The sequence below is a fragment of the Mustela nigripes genome, chromosome 6 (assembly GCF_022355385.1).
Source record: "Mustela nigripes isolate SB6536 chromosome 6, MUSNIG.SB6536, whole genome shotgun sequence".
In the NCBI taxonomy this organism is placed as follows: Eukaryota; Metazoa; Chordata; class Mammalia; order Carnivora; family Mustelidae; genus Mustela; species Mustela nigripes.
The window spans coordinates 49,382,648-49,401,548 of NC_081562.1; the positions used below are offsets into that span (position 1 = coordinate 49,382,648).

Below are 18,901 nucleotides of genomic sequence, written 5' to 3' on the forward strand. Positions count from 1 at the left end.
TTTCAGAAAGCATCTATAATATTGCTACTATTATGGACAAATGGTGATATGCACTAGGATTACCTATCCCCAACTCTTTGGTTTAGTTATTATAATGTTTAAAAAGCCTCCTAGGTGATTCTGATGTTACTGTAGTCACAAATAATACAAAACAAGATCAGAATTCAATGAGAATGACCATCATTTGATCAAATAACTATATCAATGACTCACAAAGGTTGACCTGTCAACCTGGATCTGTCTCTGGAGATGTGGCACAGGACTCTTCACCTTTGTCCTATCTTGTACAACACAAAAAATGTCAAATACATCAAAGTGGGGCACCTGGGTGGCAGAGTTGGTTGAGAAGCTGATGCTTAGTTTTGGCTTGGGTTGTGATCTCAGGGTTGTGGGGTCAAGCCCTCTGTTGGGCTATACACTCAGGGAAGAGTCTGCTTGGGATTCATTCTCCTTCTGCCCCTCCTACTCATGATGCCTTATTCTCAAAATAAAGAAGTCAAACCAAAAACAGGTGAGGAGAATAGACGGCAAAAATCTTCCAATTCAGACCTTCTTTATTTCCAGGCCCCAACAATAGCATCCATTTATCCCTATGTGCCTCTTATTCTGAACTAATAACCCATTTCTGTAATTCTTTACAATTTTTTTTTTCCCTTTCTGGCCTACTGCAGAATGGCCCAAAACTACAAAGCCTCTTTGCCATATCCGTCTATCCACTTTGCTGGTATCTCTGTTGCTCTGTCTTTAGGAATACACCAAGGTTTTTAGTATTACCCACTCTAGGAAAACTGATTATGAAAACAACACAGTGAAGTATAAAATCATTAAAAATAACCCTAAAAACTAATTCTTGTCTTTGTAGATACAGAGACAGCTCTAGTCTCTTCTGGCTCTCTCTTAATTCTACTGTTTTTTATTCTTACATTGTCTCCACAGATCTCCTTGGGAGCTGGAGGGCTTATAGGTAAGAACAGAAAATTGGGGCTCTAACAGATCAAATCAAGATTGATTCATATCTGGCCAGACAGACCAAAAATGTAGTTCACTCTGAAGACATCCCAGTATATTTATTTGCAAAATTATCTGATAACTTCAAACTAAAGGTTGATAGAATTTAAGTATGTAAGATCAAACATTATCAATTATCGGGCCTTTACACACATTTTATTTTAGTTCCCTGGTAATATTTAGTTACTGAAATTATTACTCAGTATGTTTAACTTTGTTTCCACTTACCTATGCAGTTCTTTAACAGGGGGTCAATAGGTTGTGGATGATCAGAAATAGTAAACTTCACAGCTGTAACCACTGAGCTTCGGGCATATGATGAACCTAATTAAAAAGAAATTTTAAGTCTACTGGTATGTAAATTCACTAAAATCCATAGACAGCTTCAGCATTTTCAAACCACTTCAACTGACATCAGTGTCCTCAATTTCTTAAAATTCTCTCTGGTCGGGTGCCTGGGTGGCTCAGTGGGTTAAGCCGCTGCCTTCGGCTCGGGTCATGATCTCAGGGTCCTGGGATTGGGGCCCACATTGGGCGCTCTGCTCAGCGGGGAGCCTGCTTCCCTCTCTCTCTGCCTGCCTCTCTACTTATGATCTCTCTCTCTCTGTCAAATAAATAAATAAATTTTGAAAATCTTAAAAAAAAAAATTCTCTCTGGTCAAGAGGGGAGGTACTGGGGCACCTGGGTGGCTCAATCGGTTAGGCCTCTGCAGCTCAGGTCATGATCTCGGAGTCCTGGGATCCAGCCCGCATTGGGCTCTCTGCTCAGCAGGGAGCCTGCCTCCCCCTCCCCCTGCCTCTCCACTTATGATCCTTCCATCAAATAAATAAGTAAAACCTTTAAAAAAAAAAAGGGGGGGAGGTACTCACTGCTCTCAGGGGAGGTAAAATTTACCCATAAAATATAATCCCATTAGATTTCAAAAGAAATAATGTCTCCTGGGAAGGAAAAGACCTAGAAGAGCAACAGTGGAGATTCTAGCTCTCACAAAAGGGAAGTGTTTAAACCCATAAATAGCTTATAAGATCTTCAAATGTTTTCTTAAAAAGCAGTTTCTAAAGAAAGCACTCGCTTTTCTTACCCACTACTTGGTCTAAAGGAATTGACACTAGTAAATCCGAAGTCTTCTAGGATCCTTCATTTGAACTATGTTCACTAATTTTAGTATTAAAATTAGTACTACCAAGGCTCCTTGGTATGTATTAATTCAAGAGACATCTCTCTTTTCCACATTTCAAGATAAGAGTAACATTAAAATATAATGAACAAAAGGAACTACAACAGATTTAACCATGATCCTATTACTCTATCCTTTTTAAACAACAAAATGTCATTTGAATATGGCTCCACACTGCAACATAAGGCAAGAGGTTCTACATGTAACACAATACAAAAAGGGTTTACTTCTGCATTAGGCATCTTTCAAGGTTACCAACTGCCGATTAAATTTTAAGAAAATCTAGGTACCCACCTGATATCAAATACCCCTTAAGCCGTGGAAGGAGAGTTTCTGGATCAATTAGAGTGAGTTTCCCTAGACATTCAGCAACAACATTTCTGGTTCCTTCTTCTGCACACTCACAGTGCTTTAGCAGTAAGGCCCAGATGTTTTCAACATATGGTTTAAGGCCCACTACTGACGCAGAGCTAATAATTTCCTTCAAGGAATGAAGCAGAAGATACTGCCTTTTGGGCTGACTGGTTATTTCTTGTAAGACAAACGGTAAATACTCAGGAAGGTTGCCCACACTAATGCTGCCTAAAGCATAGGAGGCAGCTGATTTAACTTCTTCGCTAGGAGATGAGAAGGCTTCTAATATTACAGATTTTAGTTCCAGCTGCCCACTTAAGTCAATATGATGCCCAACTTCTCCGAGAGAAAGCAGAGCTAAGAGACGAATGGAATCTGTAGACCTTGAGTTTTTGACATCTTGAATAAATTGACCTACTACGGCTGGTCCTTCTTTAGGGCATGCTCGAGTAAGGGCAGCTACACATTTGGCAATAGAATAGTAAGACTGCTTGTGAGTAAGAGCAGTGCTCTGTGAATAAACTGGACCAGTTAGCATGCGCAACAAATCCATGTATCCTAGATTATTTGTTCCAGTGACAACCAGAGCTTGGAAAAAGTCTAGCATGGCGCTAAGAGCTCCCCCCTGTAACAAAGGTGATCTCACAAGTCCAATAAGTTCATTGAGAATGGATCCACTTATCTTTGAAAGGGAGGAGGGATACACTTTTGCCAGTGTGGTAAGGAAACTGATAGCCATCTGTGAAACATGCATATCACTTTCACTGATAAGAGGTGGGAGCTCATCTAGAACTGCATCAATCATGGCAGCTGTCAAGCTGTCACTATAGTTTTTAATTAGAATATCTAGGGCAGAAAGGGTACCCAGTTTCAAAGCTCTCTGGTTTTTCCTGAGAAACGATGCAAGGATAGGAACCCCTTCTCCCAGGACAGGCCTCAAATCTATCTTCAAAGGTGACCCAGCAATCAGTGTCAACGCCTTCACTGTAGTTAACCGGGTAATTTCATTCTTTAGTCTCTCCAAGAATATCTGAAGTGTATTAGGTAAATCAGAACCCAAATTGTCTCCAAGGTTGCAAATAATTTGTCCCATACAGGAAATAGCCCTTTCTTTGACCTCCTGATCAATGTCAGCTGCTTTTAACCTCTTAATAGTACAGGTAAATAGATCTTTGATATAAGGAGTTGCATCAAACGAGGAATGCTGATCTAAAGGACGAATTACTTTCACAAGTTGTTGGGTAACAAGAAGTGCTTCAGATGTAATCTTGTAAAATGGGTCTCCGACACAAGCCACGACTGGAGGGACCAAAGCCTGAACATGAGGATGGAAGACTTGAGGCGAGTGGTTACAGAGGATTACATAGAGACACGACAAAGCATCAATCTTCAAATTTGATGAGCTTGATTTATCATTCAGTGAGAAAATGATTCCTAAAAAGCCAACAGAAAAATAATTTTTATGTAGTCTTAAGAAAAATTAAAAACTAATCCCTAAAATATTAGTAAAGTTTCTACTTCATCATACTGTATCTCTAAAGTAGTAGAAATTCCACAATCTACGATAAACATTACAGGTAAGATTTTTAACTTGAAAATTTCTAACTTTATGCATTTGAAATGGGTCTATGTGTAAATTAAGTTGTCACAAATTACCTTTTGAAGGAAACAACGTTTAAACTTATTGAAGACTTAAGAAAATCTCTAATTAGTCCCCAAAGTGATTTGTTATTCTTTTATTCTTTTCATACCTGGTACGAGTACAGGAATGTGCTGTGTTAGGGCCCCAGGTAATACATTTACCAGTTCAGTTAACATGTTAAAACAACACTGTCGGGTCTTCACACTTTTTTCTTTCATCTGTTTGTGCAGAGCTTTAACAATGTTGGGAACCTGTAATTATTACACACTCATTAGCTGGTTTCAGCTAGTGGTATTTCCTCAGTACACTTAACACAAATTATCAGAGTTGGGGAGAGAGGGAAGAATTTAACAAGACTGTTTCATACAAATTTTGTTGTACCTATTACATATGGTCTCTTGGAACTATTTGTTTTATACTCGTAATAGAGAAAAGCTATCATTAGCTTTCTACAGAGCAAGAAAAGTCTTCCTTGATTATGAAATGCACAAAACTAGAAATCAAACCAAGTAATAAATTTTCAACCAAACTTTAAGGAATAAATTATAAATGGCTTTTGAACAAAAATAACACAGATACTGCATTAAAAGAAAAAGGACAAATCATGGAAAAGAAACCATTAAATGGGTCTTTGTCTTTGCTCTGACAATGAAACAGACCTCACTTCAAAATATAGCTCCAAGCAGCAAGGTTATGATTCAAAAACATCTGCTTCTAAACTTTGTAATATTTTCTTAGTTGGTAAAACCTAAACAGATTATTTACTAATCCTACAGGTAAGAGGATATATATAGACACATGCCAAATCGAACAGTGATCTGAGAGCTAGAGATAAAAGAAAACCACCTAATTCATTACATCATCAGGATTTCCCACATTTTCATCTGACTTCTATACACTTTTTCTCATTTCCTTCTGCAATTAACCTTCAGTGTTCACTTTTAGGTTCACCATGATTTTTTTGTTAATTTATACTCAGTCTCACAACTGTTTTTGTATGTTATAAAAATGAACAAATATGTATGCCATGGGGCTGCTGTAGGGATTAGATATAAGATAGGAAAATGCCTAGCATGCATTACTCAGTAAGTAGAATACAGCTCTAATCTTTAGAATCTTAGAGAAGAGGTCCTGAAGTAAAAAATATCTATACCAGTTGTTATTAGTAAATTAAGTCCTTACAATGTACTAGGCACTAGACCATTTACATAGGCCACGTCATTTCTCACTACCGTGGATAGTGCATTCTAAGTAAATAAACTTATTACAAATGAGAAAAATGAGGTTTAATAAACTGGACTAACTTGTCCAGGATCACACAGCTGAATCAGGAGCAAAGTGAGGTACGAACACAAGTAGTGTGACTCCATAACTCTAAGATTTCTCTGTTACAAGTACTTCTCAGTCACAAGTAGTATGACTCCATAACTCTAATATCATCAAAGATAATATTAAAATAATTTTAAGATTCAGTAAAATTATCTAGTAAAATCAAGAACACCTCAAATCAGAATAAACTATAAGTACCATAATATTAATGTATATAAACTACTACATAAACATATCCCAGAAGTCTGCTCACTCTTCTGAAAATGTTCTAGGACTCAGATTTCCGTATATTAAAAAAAATTTAATTTTGTATTTCCAAGGACGATTTTCAACCATACTTAAACTGACCTGACTCTGAAGCATTGTTAAAGGTGTTTCTCCCTGCTCCATTGCATCAGGGTCACAGAGCCAACTCTGAACAGGACGAGTTTGCTTTAAAAGAGAAAGGTATGCATGGAAAACATCTGCCTTTACATTCTCTTCACGCTCCTTAAATCTGGATATCAGTGCAGGAGAGACAGTCTTGTAGAATTCTGGAAGCATTTCATGCCTTGTGCTAACTACAGCATCCAAGCACTTGGCAGCTGCACGTCTCACTTTCCAACTCATGTCATCGTCATCACTATATTCATCATCGCTCCCTAAAAGAAGTTTTAATGTTAACAGGCTATTAATTATAAGAAAAGTTTATCATTTAATACAGAAAGTAAGCTGTTACTAAGTTTTATAACTTTTCACTGACATACAGCAACAGAGAAGTTTTATTTTTATTTTTTTTAAATAGAGAAGCTTTAAAAGAACAAGTACTTAACAAGATTACAAAAATTTACAAATAAATCAACCTTAAAGAATCCTGTTTTAAACTTGTTAATCATCTTCTTACTTATTGTGCGTAATGAGCAGCTTATCAATCTTTATGGTGATTCTAACATGTGAAACTTCTTTACAACATAAGTATTTGTAAAATCAGCCTTTAAAACAGTATGAAAAGAAGCTCAAAGGACTCACCTGACACTATAGGAAAATCAAACAATCAAAGAATTAATAAATAAACCAGGATATAAGATTGATGACTGTAGATGAGGTGTTAAAAAAAAAAAAAAAAAAGCATGGTTACCAATCCCAGGACATGCTGGGGAGAAAAGGAAATCTTGACATCCACTTTCTTTGTAGCTCTAAGGCTTTTCACTAAATTTGATGATGGGCTATTAGGAAAAAATATGTGTATTTCCAACGTTTCAACATATTCTTTTAAGGTAGTTTAAAGAAACTATACTTCCGCAACAAGAAAATTCTGCTAAGAACAAAGCACCATGTAAAAACTGAACACCATCTTCTCCAAATTCCTGTTAAACCTTAAAACAATGTTTCAATGCTATCAACTCCATTTCACTTATGTATACTTCATTAACTTTCATGTTGTGTGAAATCTCTGAAAATTATTTCCTTCTAACACTCTAAGGCTGAATCAATTGGATAACAAAGTCAGAAGGATGGTAAAAACACCAGCTGTTCTCAGGACAGTCTAAAATTAATCAAACAATAGCCCTGAAATGCTGATTCCTCACTGGGGGAAAAAGATGTTGCCTTTGCATTGGCTTATATTCCAATGAGCTTAGTGACAGTTAAATGTAGCCAGCTATGCCTTAGAAAACCCTAGGATTACATAACAAAATACTAACTAAACCCAAGGCATTTGACTTATTCACCAATACATATGTGAATAACAATTAGAAGGTACTGTATCAAAATGGACTATTTAAAAGCAAATTAATAAATGAAGTTTTTCCCACAACAACCCAACTATGGGAATTATTTTGCAGAAATATACTTTGTTGAAAAAAGGGTTATTAAAACATTAAATACCCAATTACTGAAATTATGTTGCTTTTATGTCACAATAACAGTATGGCAGAAAGGTAGTTATTAGGTATAATCCATGCAAACAGATAAAACAGCTGAAGGACTTGGTTAGTTATTCAACAAAAGTACTTGGCACACGAAAAACCAACAATCAAAAACAGGAAACCTATACTGCCTAATGGTGTTTCAAAGGATACTCTCTATTACAATCCCTTCAGTAATACAGCACATTTACTGAGTGTCTTCTGTGTGTCAAGCACTATCCTAAGCACTGGAATTAAGTAGTCAATAAAGGGGCTGAAAGTCTCTGACTTCAAGAAATTTACATCCTAGTGGGTAGAAAATAATTACAATATGTCAAAAGCAATTAGTTGTAAGAAAGAAAATAAAAATGTTGAGAAGGAAGAAAATAAGTAAGGGGAAAGCCCTGAGACGGGAGACTGAATGAAGAGGGTGTGAAAGTAATCACGTGTCACCCCAAAGCTTTTGGCATGAGAAACTAAAACAAGGGTACCATTCTGAGATAGAAAAGGCTAAATAAACAGGTTAGGCAGATTGGGGGGAGGAGGGGGATGTGGAGAAATTATTTTAGACACCTAACCAGTAAATCAATTAAGTAGATGTATATACAAACTTGAAATTCACAGGAAAGATCTGGAATAAAGAAAAATTTTAGTTTTCAGTATACTGATATGAAACGCAGGACACTAGTTGAGATTGACAAGAATATTAGAGTATCACAGAGAAGTCTAAGCCCTGGAACACTCCAAAGTTTGGTGATCAGGGTTATGAAGAGCAACCAGCACAAGGACTGAGAAAGAGTAATCACAAAAACAGGACTAACATCATTACAAAAATAGGACTAGTATCAGGAGAGTGTGGTATCCTGGAAATTAAATGAAATGCTGCTGGTATGAGAAATAGGCAAACATCTAAGGTCACTGGTGATCCTGTCCATCACTTAAAGACTGGATTCAAGAGAGAAGGACAAAAAGGAACTGAAGAGCATTCTTTTGAGTCCTGTTTTAAGAGAAACTAGGCAGCAGCCACCAGAGTGTAATACCAGGTTAGGAGGGATTTTTTTATAGCTGTTTCTGTTTTCTTTTTAAAAAACAAATTATTGACTTTGGAGGAATATAAATTTATTCAAAGAATCAAATTTAAAAATATGAAAAATTATCAGGAAATCCACCAACTCACATACCTCATCACTTACCCATTTAATCATCTCCACTATGATTCTTTTAATCCTAGTAGAAACAACTAAACATGAGCAACCCGTATGTCCTTGAAAGTGCTATTCCTTTCCAGAGTAAATACTACAAATCATAGCACAATGACATCAATCTCCGGAGCCTCAGAAATGTTTAGATGATTCATGAAAGTTAAATGGGGCCTCAAATAACATTTAGGAGTTTTCAAGAAAGTAACATATAAAACCAACCATAACTGCTGAATATGTGTATCTACAATACAGTTTTAAAATAACATTCATTTTCCTCCTCACAAATACCCCTTGTAGAAAATATGAATAAAGAACACAATTCTCTTGGCTAGCAATTATAAATGTACTAGTAAGGTTTTTTTCTGTGTATTTAAAAAAATAAAACTGGAACATAACTTCCATTACCCACCTTTTCACTCAACGTATTAGTAACTGCTTTAATATTCTTCTAGATTCTGAAAATACTGCACAGCAGTTAAGTACATGGATGCCCCATAATTTATTTAATCAATCTGCTCTTGTTGAATACTGAGGTCATTTTCCCTTTCACTAAGTAAGGATCATCTCCATCTATAACACTGGGTCTTAAATGAAAATTTAACAAATTCCTTCTATTTAATTTGAACTACCTTGGTCGTCATCGTCACCACCATCTGCATCCATAGCATTTTCATCTTCATCTTCATCATCATAATTATAATTTGGATCATAGGTAAGATATTTAAGACAAATATTTATAATGGTAGAAACATGAGGATATACTTCCTTAGGACATCTGAAGAAAAAAATAAAAGCTGCCTTGAATAACTGTACTCTTCTCCTTGATTCACTGACACCTTCTATTACCAGATTTTTTTCTTCCTTACAACACAGCATAGGAAAGTGGTTCCCAGTCTTTCAATACCAATGACTTTGCATATTTTAAAATATTTACTTTTCAAATTACACTTAATTTTAAGATGAACTTTTCCCATTCTAATATCTCTGAAATCAGGATGATTCTTACAAGTAACTGATATATATAATGGTTAATGTTAATGTGGTGAGTATAGAGAAAAATCTGTATATGCTCTATCTTCTCAACATAAGACTAGAAGACTAAGCCCAAGGGAATATGCTCTTCAGCAACTAGGACTGTTTGTGAAAATGCCAGTGCATATACTTCTAGGCTTGGTCTCCCAGCTATATGCTGAGAGACAGAATATAGACATGCCCCACAATAAAAGAAAAATTTATGTTTCTCAATTAAAACAACATAAACAAATCCGACAATTTCTGTCTTTAAAAATTTGGTATAACCATAAGCTACTTTTTTTAAAAAGATTTTATTTACTTGACACAGAGAGAGAGAGATCACAAGTAGGCGGAGAGGCTGGCAGAGATGGGAGAAGCAGGCTCCCTGCTCAGCAGAGAGCCCAATGCGGGGCTTGATCTCAGGACCCTGAGATCATGACCTGAGCTGAAGGCAGAGGCTTAACCCACTGAGCCACCCAGGCGCCCCCATAAGCTACTTCTTAAAAAACCATGAGTGGGCAAGGGATTACTGCAGATAACAACCAGTGAAGTCTCAAGACACTATGCTATATCCCAAACTGTCAATTCTAGCCAAAGGCAAAAAATTCTGCTCCTCAGCGAGTATGGTTTTCTAGCACATAACTGAAGATTTTAGTATTAGAACTAAAGTTTCCAAATGAAGACTCACTACCCTAGCAAAATGGATATGACAAACTTCAAAAAATGTTGGAAAGATAAAAAATTCACTACGCATTTTTGGACCGGTAATTTTTACCCTGCTGCTCTTTAAGACTACATTATTAAATTAAACCAAAAGACAACCATAAATACTTTTCCAAATTCTTTCAAGTACTAACAATAAAAAGGAAACATATCAAATATAAGGACCATATTTTGAAATATAAGATCACATCTACTTCAAATACTGCACTGGTTATCAGTTACTGTTTAATAAGAATTTATTCTAATCAAACATCTGAAACCAAAACTCATCCTGGCTGTCAGTAAAATAACCCATTTCTCCTCACCCACCTACTCTAGATCTTAATTACTCTATTCTCAATGGAAAATTTTACTTGAATATAGAGAGATCCTAAAAACTTACCTTCTCACAAATGACTCAAAGGCTTGAATGCAGTACTCTCTTAATTCATCATCATCTACATTACAAAATTTTACCACCAAAGGAATTATCTTCTCAAGGTATTCACCTAAGAAAAGCATATTCATTCTTAAAAACATTCTTTTTTTTTTTAAATTGAAGAAAATTTTGAAGTATTTAAACATTTCTTACCTATTCTATGACCAGCTTGTCTACTAATTGCAGCAATACATTGTATATAGGTTCTCGTTGTTGACATTGAATCATTTTTGGACAATTCTGACAACAGATGTTCAATAAGATCTACAAAAACTATATTTCCACAGCTCATAACCAGATGGCCAAGAGCAATAATGGTTCTTTTCCTCACTGCAAGTCTAGGGCTGGTCAACTGGGGGAGCAGACAGGTCAGAATTGAAGGATGGAAATTAACAAGAAGTCCTCCTTGCCTTAAAATAAAATAAAAAAGAAAGAAAACCATAAATAAATTCAAGAGGTCTGAGCACTACTGAAATGTCCGGCCTCTGACCTCAATGTATTCAAAGAGTAAAAACTTAGATGACGCTAATCCAAATTCAGAATTAGATTAAAACAATATTTTCTCTACCAACCCAACTGGGAAGCTGAGTTAATAAGTAAATGCAGTTTTGAAATCTGTATCCCAAAATTCAATTCCAGAATCCAGAACCATACCCCCTTCTATAAGATATCCAACCAACAAGCTTAAGAATTCACAAAAAAAATCAACAATCTTGGCACTTTTCCAAGATCTGTATAGTGTTTTCCCTATTAATAGCTTTTTCTCTAAAGCTATTCTGGGGGTTTATAATCAACATCTCAAATCTCAGAACCTCTTGACTACCCCCTCTTCCTATGGTCTTTCCTCAACGTATCTATGTACTAAGTTGCATTGATCCTACTGGTCCAACCCTCTTCCAAATCATTTCACATGTGCAGTTTAGGCAGTCAATTGTAGTTAAACACCTGTGTGCCAGGACCCTGCAACTGATCCAGTAACACACAAAACAAAAAGTCTGAGTATTTACTACCTACTACTTACGAAATTAAGTATAAATTCCTCACCTTCTTCAACATGACCACAACCTATGAAAATGATTTCCTACTACTTTTCTATTCATTCTATGTATTCTGGAAAACGAGAATACAATGTTTCCCAACTCCAAAATGACTTATGCTGATATATTCTAAACCTGAGCATGTATACACCTGTGCCCTACCCATTCTTCAAAACTAAATTCAAATGTCATTCTTGCCATAACAAACTTCTCATATTTTAAATCCTGAAACATACCAAGAGTCTCAGTATTTAGTTCCACTTTTGTTCTTCTCTCCTATAGCAAAATATAGTTCTTATGTGTACCAGGATGGTAGCGCTCACCTTCTACTGTAAATACGTACCATAGAAAGGCACTTAACTATTTCCAAGCTGCAGTGACTCGGGCACAAGTGAAGGCACAACAATGAAGACGTAATGATTTTGAGAATTAGGGATACACTATAACTGATAGGTCTTTTAAGGTATTTTCCCCCTTGGAATTGATTATATCTTCCTATCTTTCAGAGAGAAAGGAAAAGCAAACAGAGGACTTCCAGAAGAAAGCAAACAAGAAACAAATTATAAAGCCAAGCTCCATTCTCCCCAAACATACAATATCATGGTTGCTGAAATTTATGCCATTATTTTAACTGGAAAATTTGCTACTCCTAGCAGCACATCTCTTATTTAACAGAGAAATCCCTGTTATCAAGATCTAAAACATTAAATGTTTTATGTTTTATGTAAAACATAAAAACTATGCTGACATATTCAAATCACAAATTTTATTACTTTTCAAAACTACAAAAAATGCCTGCTATGCAATATGATGTGGTAAATATAATTAGCTTATTTCTCCCCTCCCACATATTTATGAACCACCACAATTTAAACATGGACAATTTCAGACCAAATTATATTTATCAAAAGGTGTTTTTAATAAATGCACATAGTTTTTGTATTACAAATAATACAAATAATAGGCATGTTTACCTGCTCAACATATCAGCCATAATATCCAAGGCTTCTAGCTGAACAGAAACATCTTCCTGCTTTGCTATTGCACTGGTAAGACGTCCAGTAATCTTTTTACATACATTAGCAGCTAATGCAGAGCCTGAATGAATAATAAACCAAGAATAATTTCAAGGCAAGTATAATGACTCTACCTTATATTCATGGTGCTTACTAGATAATCAACAACTTTAAATGATTATAATTGAGACGGACTTAAGAGATCCATGTCAGAAAAGTAAGTATTTCAAAACGGGTTGTTTTTAGCCAAGTAATTTATTAGATATAAGCAGAAATAAGAGATAATAACTGCAGAAGGAGTATATGACACAGGCAAAACAGTAACAATTCAACAGACTCTACTGGACAAGTATTCTATATACTGACATGACTGCCGACGATGGAGCCAATAGGAGCTGTAGTGTTTGCACCTCTAGACTGGAGAACAGAAATGAATTTTCTTCTATTTGAATACTCTTTACTAGCAACCTAGACTTTTTAAAATTTCAGTAAATTAAAAACCAAATATATTCGGAGCTCTAACAACATGATCTCTTAAAAAAGAGAGAGAGCTGTAAACCTGTAAGATCCTTCCTATTCCAATCCAAAGACTCCAAAACTTCATTATGATGAACTAGAAATGCTGTTCCAGAGAACTCATAAATCAAGGTTATTCTATTTTGAAGCAGATTTGTCTTATTACTGGCAGGTGGGAGAAAAAAAGAACAAGAAATTAATCTAAACGGTTAACAGAATTCGTTAGAACCAGAAATCAGCTAAAAACAAACATGTTTCAATGAAAAGAAATGAGGAAAACATCAATATAACTAATATAAGAAATATTTTACAGAAATAAGAGTAAAGTCACACTGATAAGAAACAGCTGAAAAAGCATCATCTTTCGATTAAAAGATAATGGAGGATTTGAATCTTCACCCAAATAGGTAATCACAACTTTGGGTGCATTAACCTCATCTCTCTGTGTTTCAGTTCCCTCGTCAATAAACTAGGAATATTATGACCCATATGGCTGATGTTTAGACTTACTGAAATAATACAAACCAATCTAGCATGATGGCTAGCACAGCAAAAGATTAAATATTTGTTAAGTAAATGAGTAAAAACTACATACTTAGACTACACTATTACCAGTCTACATCTCTCCATGAAGTAGATAATAATTTTACTTAACCTGTAGATAAGACCATCAACAACTTCAGCCTGATTTTAGCCAACAGCTTGGTAGTCAAGATCAATTCTAAAATTTGCATTACCTAAATATTTGTGTCAGAGGCCAAAGTCTAATTAATTAACAAATTCATTGTCATTTTAAATTTTTTAAATTACCAAAGTAGCTACAGAGTCAGCCCTAATAAAGATACTAGTAAACTGTACTATTTCACAACTGTCTTAAAACAGTATTATGTTTCACACATCACAAATTCTGATGCAAAGCAATATTAATATTGAAAATAGATAGCTAACCTTTTCCCTTAATGCACAGGTTAGCATTAACTCTGTTCTGTAGCCATGGTAAATACAACAATAAAAAATCTTGCTATTCCTACAAAATACTTAAATTCAGTCAAAATATTATTCATTTAAAAGTGAAAATTGATTTTAAGCAAAAATAAGACTCTGGACATTTTTCCTCTTACTTGTTCAAAGAGATCCTTACAAAAATCCTCTGATAGACATTACTCCCCTTCCCTGGCCAGGAGGAAAAAACAAATGAAAGGAAGAACAGCTCCAGGTAAAAAGGAACTAGGAAGAAAAAAGTGCTCTTGCTTACCACTGGAAGCTGGAGGAAGTTCTCCAATTACTGTTTTAAGGCCAATACTTGAAATATCTCGAAGTTGTTCCTTATCAGAAAGCATGTTAGTGCAGAGGGTATCTACAATTGTCTCTACTTGGTATTCTTTCACTTTACTCACTAAGGGACCAAGACTGTAATATAAAATAGAAAAAAAATTAATTTACATTAAATACAAAAACAAAAATAGACAAAAGCATTAATTTTTTCTGCCTAGCAACTATTAACACAAAGTAAAGACACTATGCCTGTATCATCCCATTGTATATGAATAAGGGTGTAAAACAAATTTGGACTGATAAGTTCCTTGCAGTTGGTTTCCAGTTTTCCCACTGATATCCACCATGGTTTCATGAAACTTAAAGATGCTTTTACCTCTCCCAATCCTTCATATATACAAAACATTTTTTACTACTAAAAAAGCTAATTAGGAGTCTGCTCCTAACAAAGATCCTATGGTTTACCGGAAACAGCAATTTCATCCAATACATCACTTTGCCAACTCTGATCCTGCCTTCCTCCTCTCATCTATCACCAACTCCACCTTGTGAACCAAAAGAATTCACATTCCTTCTATTTTCCTGTTTAAATTTTTAAAAGCATCAAACCACTGGTTACAAAAAGCGAACAAGTTAGTACTACTCTGTGTTCCCAAAGAACCTTGGATATTCTGTTCATATTAGTGTTTTATATTATTATTATTATAGGTTTGCGTGAAGGTCCACTGATTGTCGACGGAGAAAAGTTCTTCCTTAGTGCCCTTCCCAAAGAATTTAGCACACAGATGCTTGGTACATCAATTTTCATTGAAGAGCCCTTATATTTAAGACTATACTGAATAAGAAAAGTAATGTCCCTATCTCCAAATATTTACCACTGGTTGATAAGGTTAAGAAATTCACAAAGCTATTTTAGAAATGAAATGAAGACAGACACCACGCTGCACAATTTCTTTTTAAAAACTCTTAAATTCTATATTAGTATTTACAGGACAGAAGACTGCACCTAAGGACATATTTTTAGGTACTTAGTTTATAGGATATTGTTAGAAAAGAGCATTTTAAATGGAAAGATCAGGGACCAGAATGAATGGAATTCATATTAAAAAAACGAGGAGTGGGAAGCAACAGCAAAAATGAATTACTGGGTCTTCATGAAGATAAAAAGGTTTTGCACAACAAAGGAAGCAGTCGACAAAACCAAAAGACAACTCAAGGAATGGGAGAAGGTAAAAGAACTTAACATACTCAACACCCCAAAAGCCAAATAATCCTGTCAAGAACTGGGCAGAAGACATGAACAGACATTTCTGCAAAGAAGACCTACAAATGCCCAACAGACACATGAAAAAATGCTCAACATCACTTGACATCAGGGAAATACAAATCAAAACCACAATCAGATGCCATATCACACCAGTCAGAATGGCTAAAATTAACAAGTCAGGAAACAACAAATGTTGGCAAGGATGTGGAGAAAGGGGAACCCTCCTACACTGTTGGTGGGAATGCAAGCTGGTACAGCCACTATGGAAAACAGTATGGGGGTTCTTCAAGAAGTTAAAAATAGAGCTACACTACAATCCCATAATTGAACTACTAGGTATTTACCCAAAGGATACAAACATTGTGATCCAAAGGGAGACATGCACCCCAATATTTATAGCAGCAATGTCCACAACAGCCAAACTATATAAAGAGCCCAAATGTCCACCAACAGATGACTGGATAAAGATGTGTGTGTGTGTGTGTGTGTGCACGCACACACACGAATATTACTCAGCCATCAAAAAGCATGAAATGGCACCATTTACACTAATGTGAATGGAAACAGAGGGTATCATGGTAAGTGAAATAAGTCAATCAGAAACAATTATCATGGTTTTACTCATATGTGGAACTTAAGAAACAAAACAGAGGATCATAGGGGAAGGGAGGCAAAAATTAAATAAGACAAAATCAGAGAGGGAGACAAACCATAAGAGACTCTTAACTATAAGAAACAAACAGCGTTGCTAGAGGGGAAGTGGGTGGGGGAATGTTAATGAGCACTGGGTGTTATATGCAACTGATGAATTACTGAACTCTATATCTCAAACTAATGATACACTGTATGTTAACTGAATTTAAATAAAATAAGTTTAAAAAATGAGGATGAAAAGAACTGTCTGACACAAAAGGCATATAAAGGACAATAGGAAAGGTAGGCCCCTGGGACATTATGGAGAACCTTTAAAGTTAGGATGGCAAATTTAAATGTGATGTGGTAAAACTGGGAGCCAATGCATTTTGTCAAGCATAAGTGACATGATAAAAATAGTTTAACTGGATAAATGTCAGATCAATATTTATCAAATACAGATGTTCAATAAACTAACTGCTTGACTGGAGAAGCCATAGGGAGTGCAATTTGGGAAATTAAGAGAAGAAAGAAAAATAAAAAGGTTGGAGAAATCCAAGAACAATTCAATCCAAAATACAGCAGTGACAAAAGACATGGCATATGTGTAAAAACCTAACATGAAACAATGAAGAAATTGGAGTGAAAATAAAGGGGATTCTAAAAATGAATGTGAAGAGTTCTAGCTTCTGGTAATGGCAAAACAGCTCTGTTGGACCAACCCTTCTGCAGATAAAGACTGTAAACTCTCTAAAACTGTATTTTAGAAAAACAACAATTTGAATGCCAAATAATGATGTTAACTATAAACAGAAAAAGGTCTACCTAGAATTCCAAATCCAGTGAAATTATCCCTAGAAAATGAAAATAAAGGGCACCTGGGTGGTTAAACAACTGCCTTTGGCTCATGTCGTGATCCTGGAGTCCCGGGATCGAGTCCTGCATCAGGCTCCCTGCTCAGCAGGGAGTTTACTCCCCCCTCTGACTCTCCCCCTTCTCATGCTCTCTCTCTCTCTCTCTCTCTCTCAAACAAATGAATAAAATCTTAAAAAAAAAAAATAAAGACAATTCATGATAAAAACTGAAACTGTATCACTACTAAATCTATACTGCAAGAATTGCCAAAGAAAGTTCTTTCGGCTAAAGAAAAAGTAAACTAGATGGTTATTCGGATTTACAAAGATCACCAGAAACATAAATATGTGTACATAAAAGGCTTTATTTAAGAGACTACAAGGAGTGCCTGGCTGATTCAATGGCAGGGCATGCGACTCTTGATCTCACGGTTGTTAAGTTTAAGCCCCACACTGGATTTAGAGATTACTAATAAGTAAATAAGTACATTTAAAAAAATAAAAGACTATATGGGGCGCCTGGGTGGCTCAGTGGGTTAGGCCACTGCCTTCGGCTCAGGTCATGATCTCAGGGTCCTAGGATCGAGTCCCGCATCGGGTTCTCTGCTCAGCAGAGAGCCTGCTTCCCTCTCTCTCTCTGCCTGCCTCTCTGCCTACTTGTGATTTCTCTCTGTCAAATAAATAAATAAAATCTTTAAAATAAATAAATAAATAAATATACACACAAATATACAAAAAAAATGGTGCAAGGTTTATATAACTTGTATCAAGTGGTACAGTATTAGCCTTCAGTAATTTTAAGATGCAATTTATAATCCCGCCTAGAATGACAATTCAAAAAAGACTAGAAGATAGTATCTAAAAAGTCAACAGAGGATATCAAAATTAAATATAAACAGATGCACAACCTTTTGGTTTCAGGAACCCTTTTAACACTTTAAAAATCAATGAAGACCCCAAAAACTTTTCTTTGTGGGTTCTGTCACTACTTACCATATTAAAAATTAAAAGTGACAAAAATAAACCTATCACATGTTAACATAAACATTTTTTTAAAAATTAACCTTGTGAGAAAATTAAAAATTTTTTAAAAAATTAACCTAAGTGAGAAAAATAGCACCAATATCTATATGTTTGCACTTCAAAAAAAAAAAAAACTAGATTCTCATATTTGACTTTGTATTCGATCTGTTGTGATGATCACATCATGCGGCCTCTGGAAAATTTCACTGTGCACTTAGAAGAAAACGAGAGTCAAAGGGAAAATAATTATTCACATGATAAACTTTGACACTTTCAGGGTCACATGATGTTCCAGGGTCCCCCGAATCAAACTTTGAGAACTGTTGCTACAAGAGTTGATTAACCCAAAAGAAGGCAGGTGGGGGTGGGGAACACATCAAGAGCAACAGAAGCAAAATGAAAATAAGAATGACACACCTAAATCCAACCGTGCCAAATATTTGTAATAAATGCCAATGAACTATATAAGCACTCTTATTAAAGGGCAAAAATTATGAGACTGAATCAAAGCAAGAATTAACTATTC

General features: G+C 35.4%; 1 protein-coding gene across 1 annotated transcript in view; it reads right to left on the reverse strand.

Moving 5' to 3' along the window:
* The window catches only part of CAND1 (cullin associated and neddylation dissociated 1), a 41,855-nt gene that overhangs the window by 5,883 nt on the left and 17,071 nt on the right, over positions 1 to 18,901 (reverse strand). The window contains exons 3-11 of the mRNA XM_059402521.1: positions 14,579 to 14,733; positions 12,766 to 12,889; positions 10,908 to 11,164; positions 10,719 to 10,824; positions 9,229 to 9,374; positions 5,860 to 6,152; positions 4,292 to 4,433; positions 2,481 to 3,974; positions 1,237 to 1,332 (exon numbers count right to left, since the gene is read on the reverse strand). Coding sequence (XP_059258504.1) covers positions 1,237 to 1,332; positions 2,481 to 3,974; positions 4,292 to 4,433; positions 5,860 to 6,152; positions 9,229 to 9,374; positions 10,719 to 10,824; positions 10,908 to 11,164; positions 12,766 to 12,889; positions 14,579 to 14,733 — 2,813 coding nt within the window. The remainder of the gene's footprint in view (positions 1 to 1,236; positions 1,333 to 2,480; positions 3,975 to 4,291; positions 4,434 to 5,859; positions 6,153 to 9,228; positions 9,375 to 10,718; positions 10,825 to 10,907; positions 11,165 to 12,765; positions 12,890 to 14,578; positions 14,734 to 18,901) is intronic.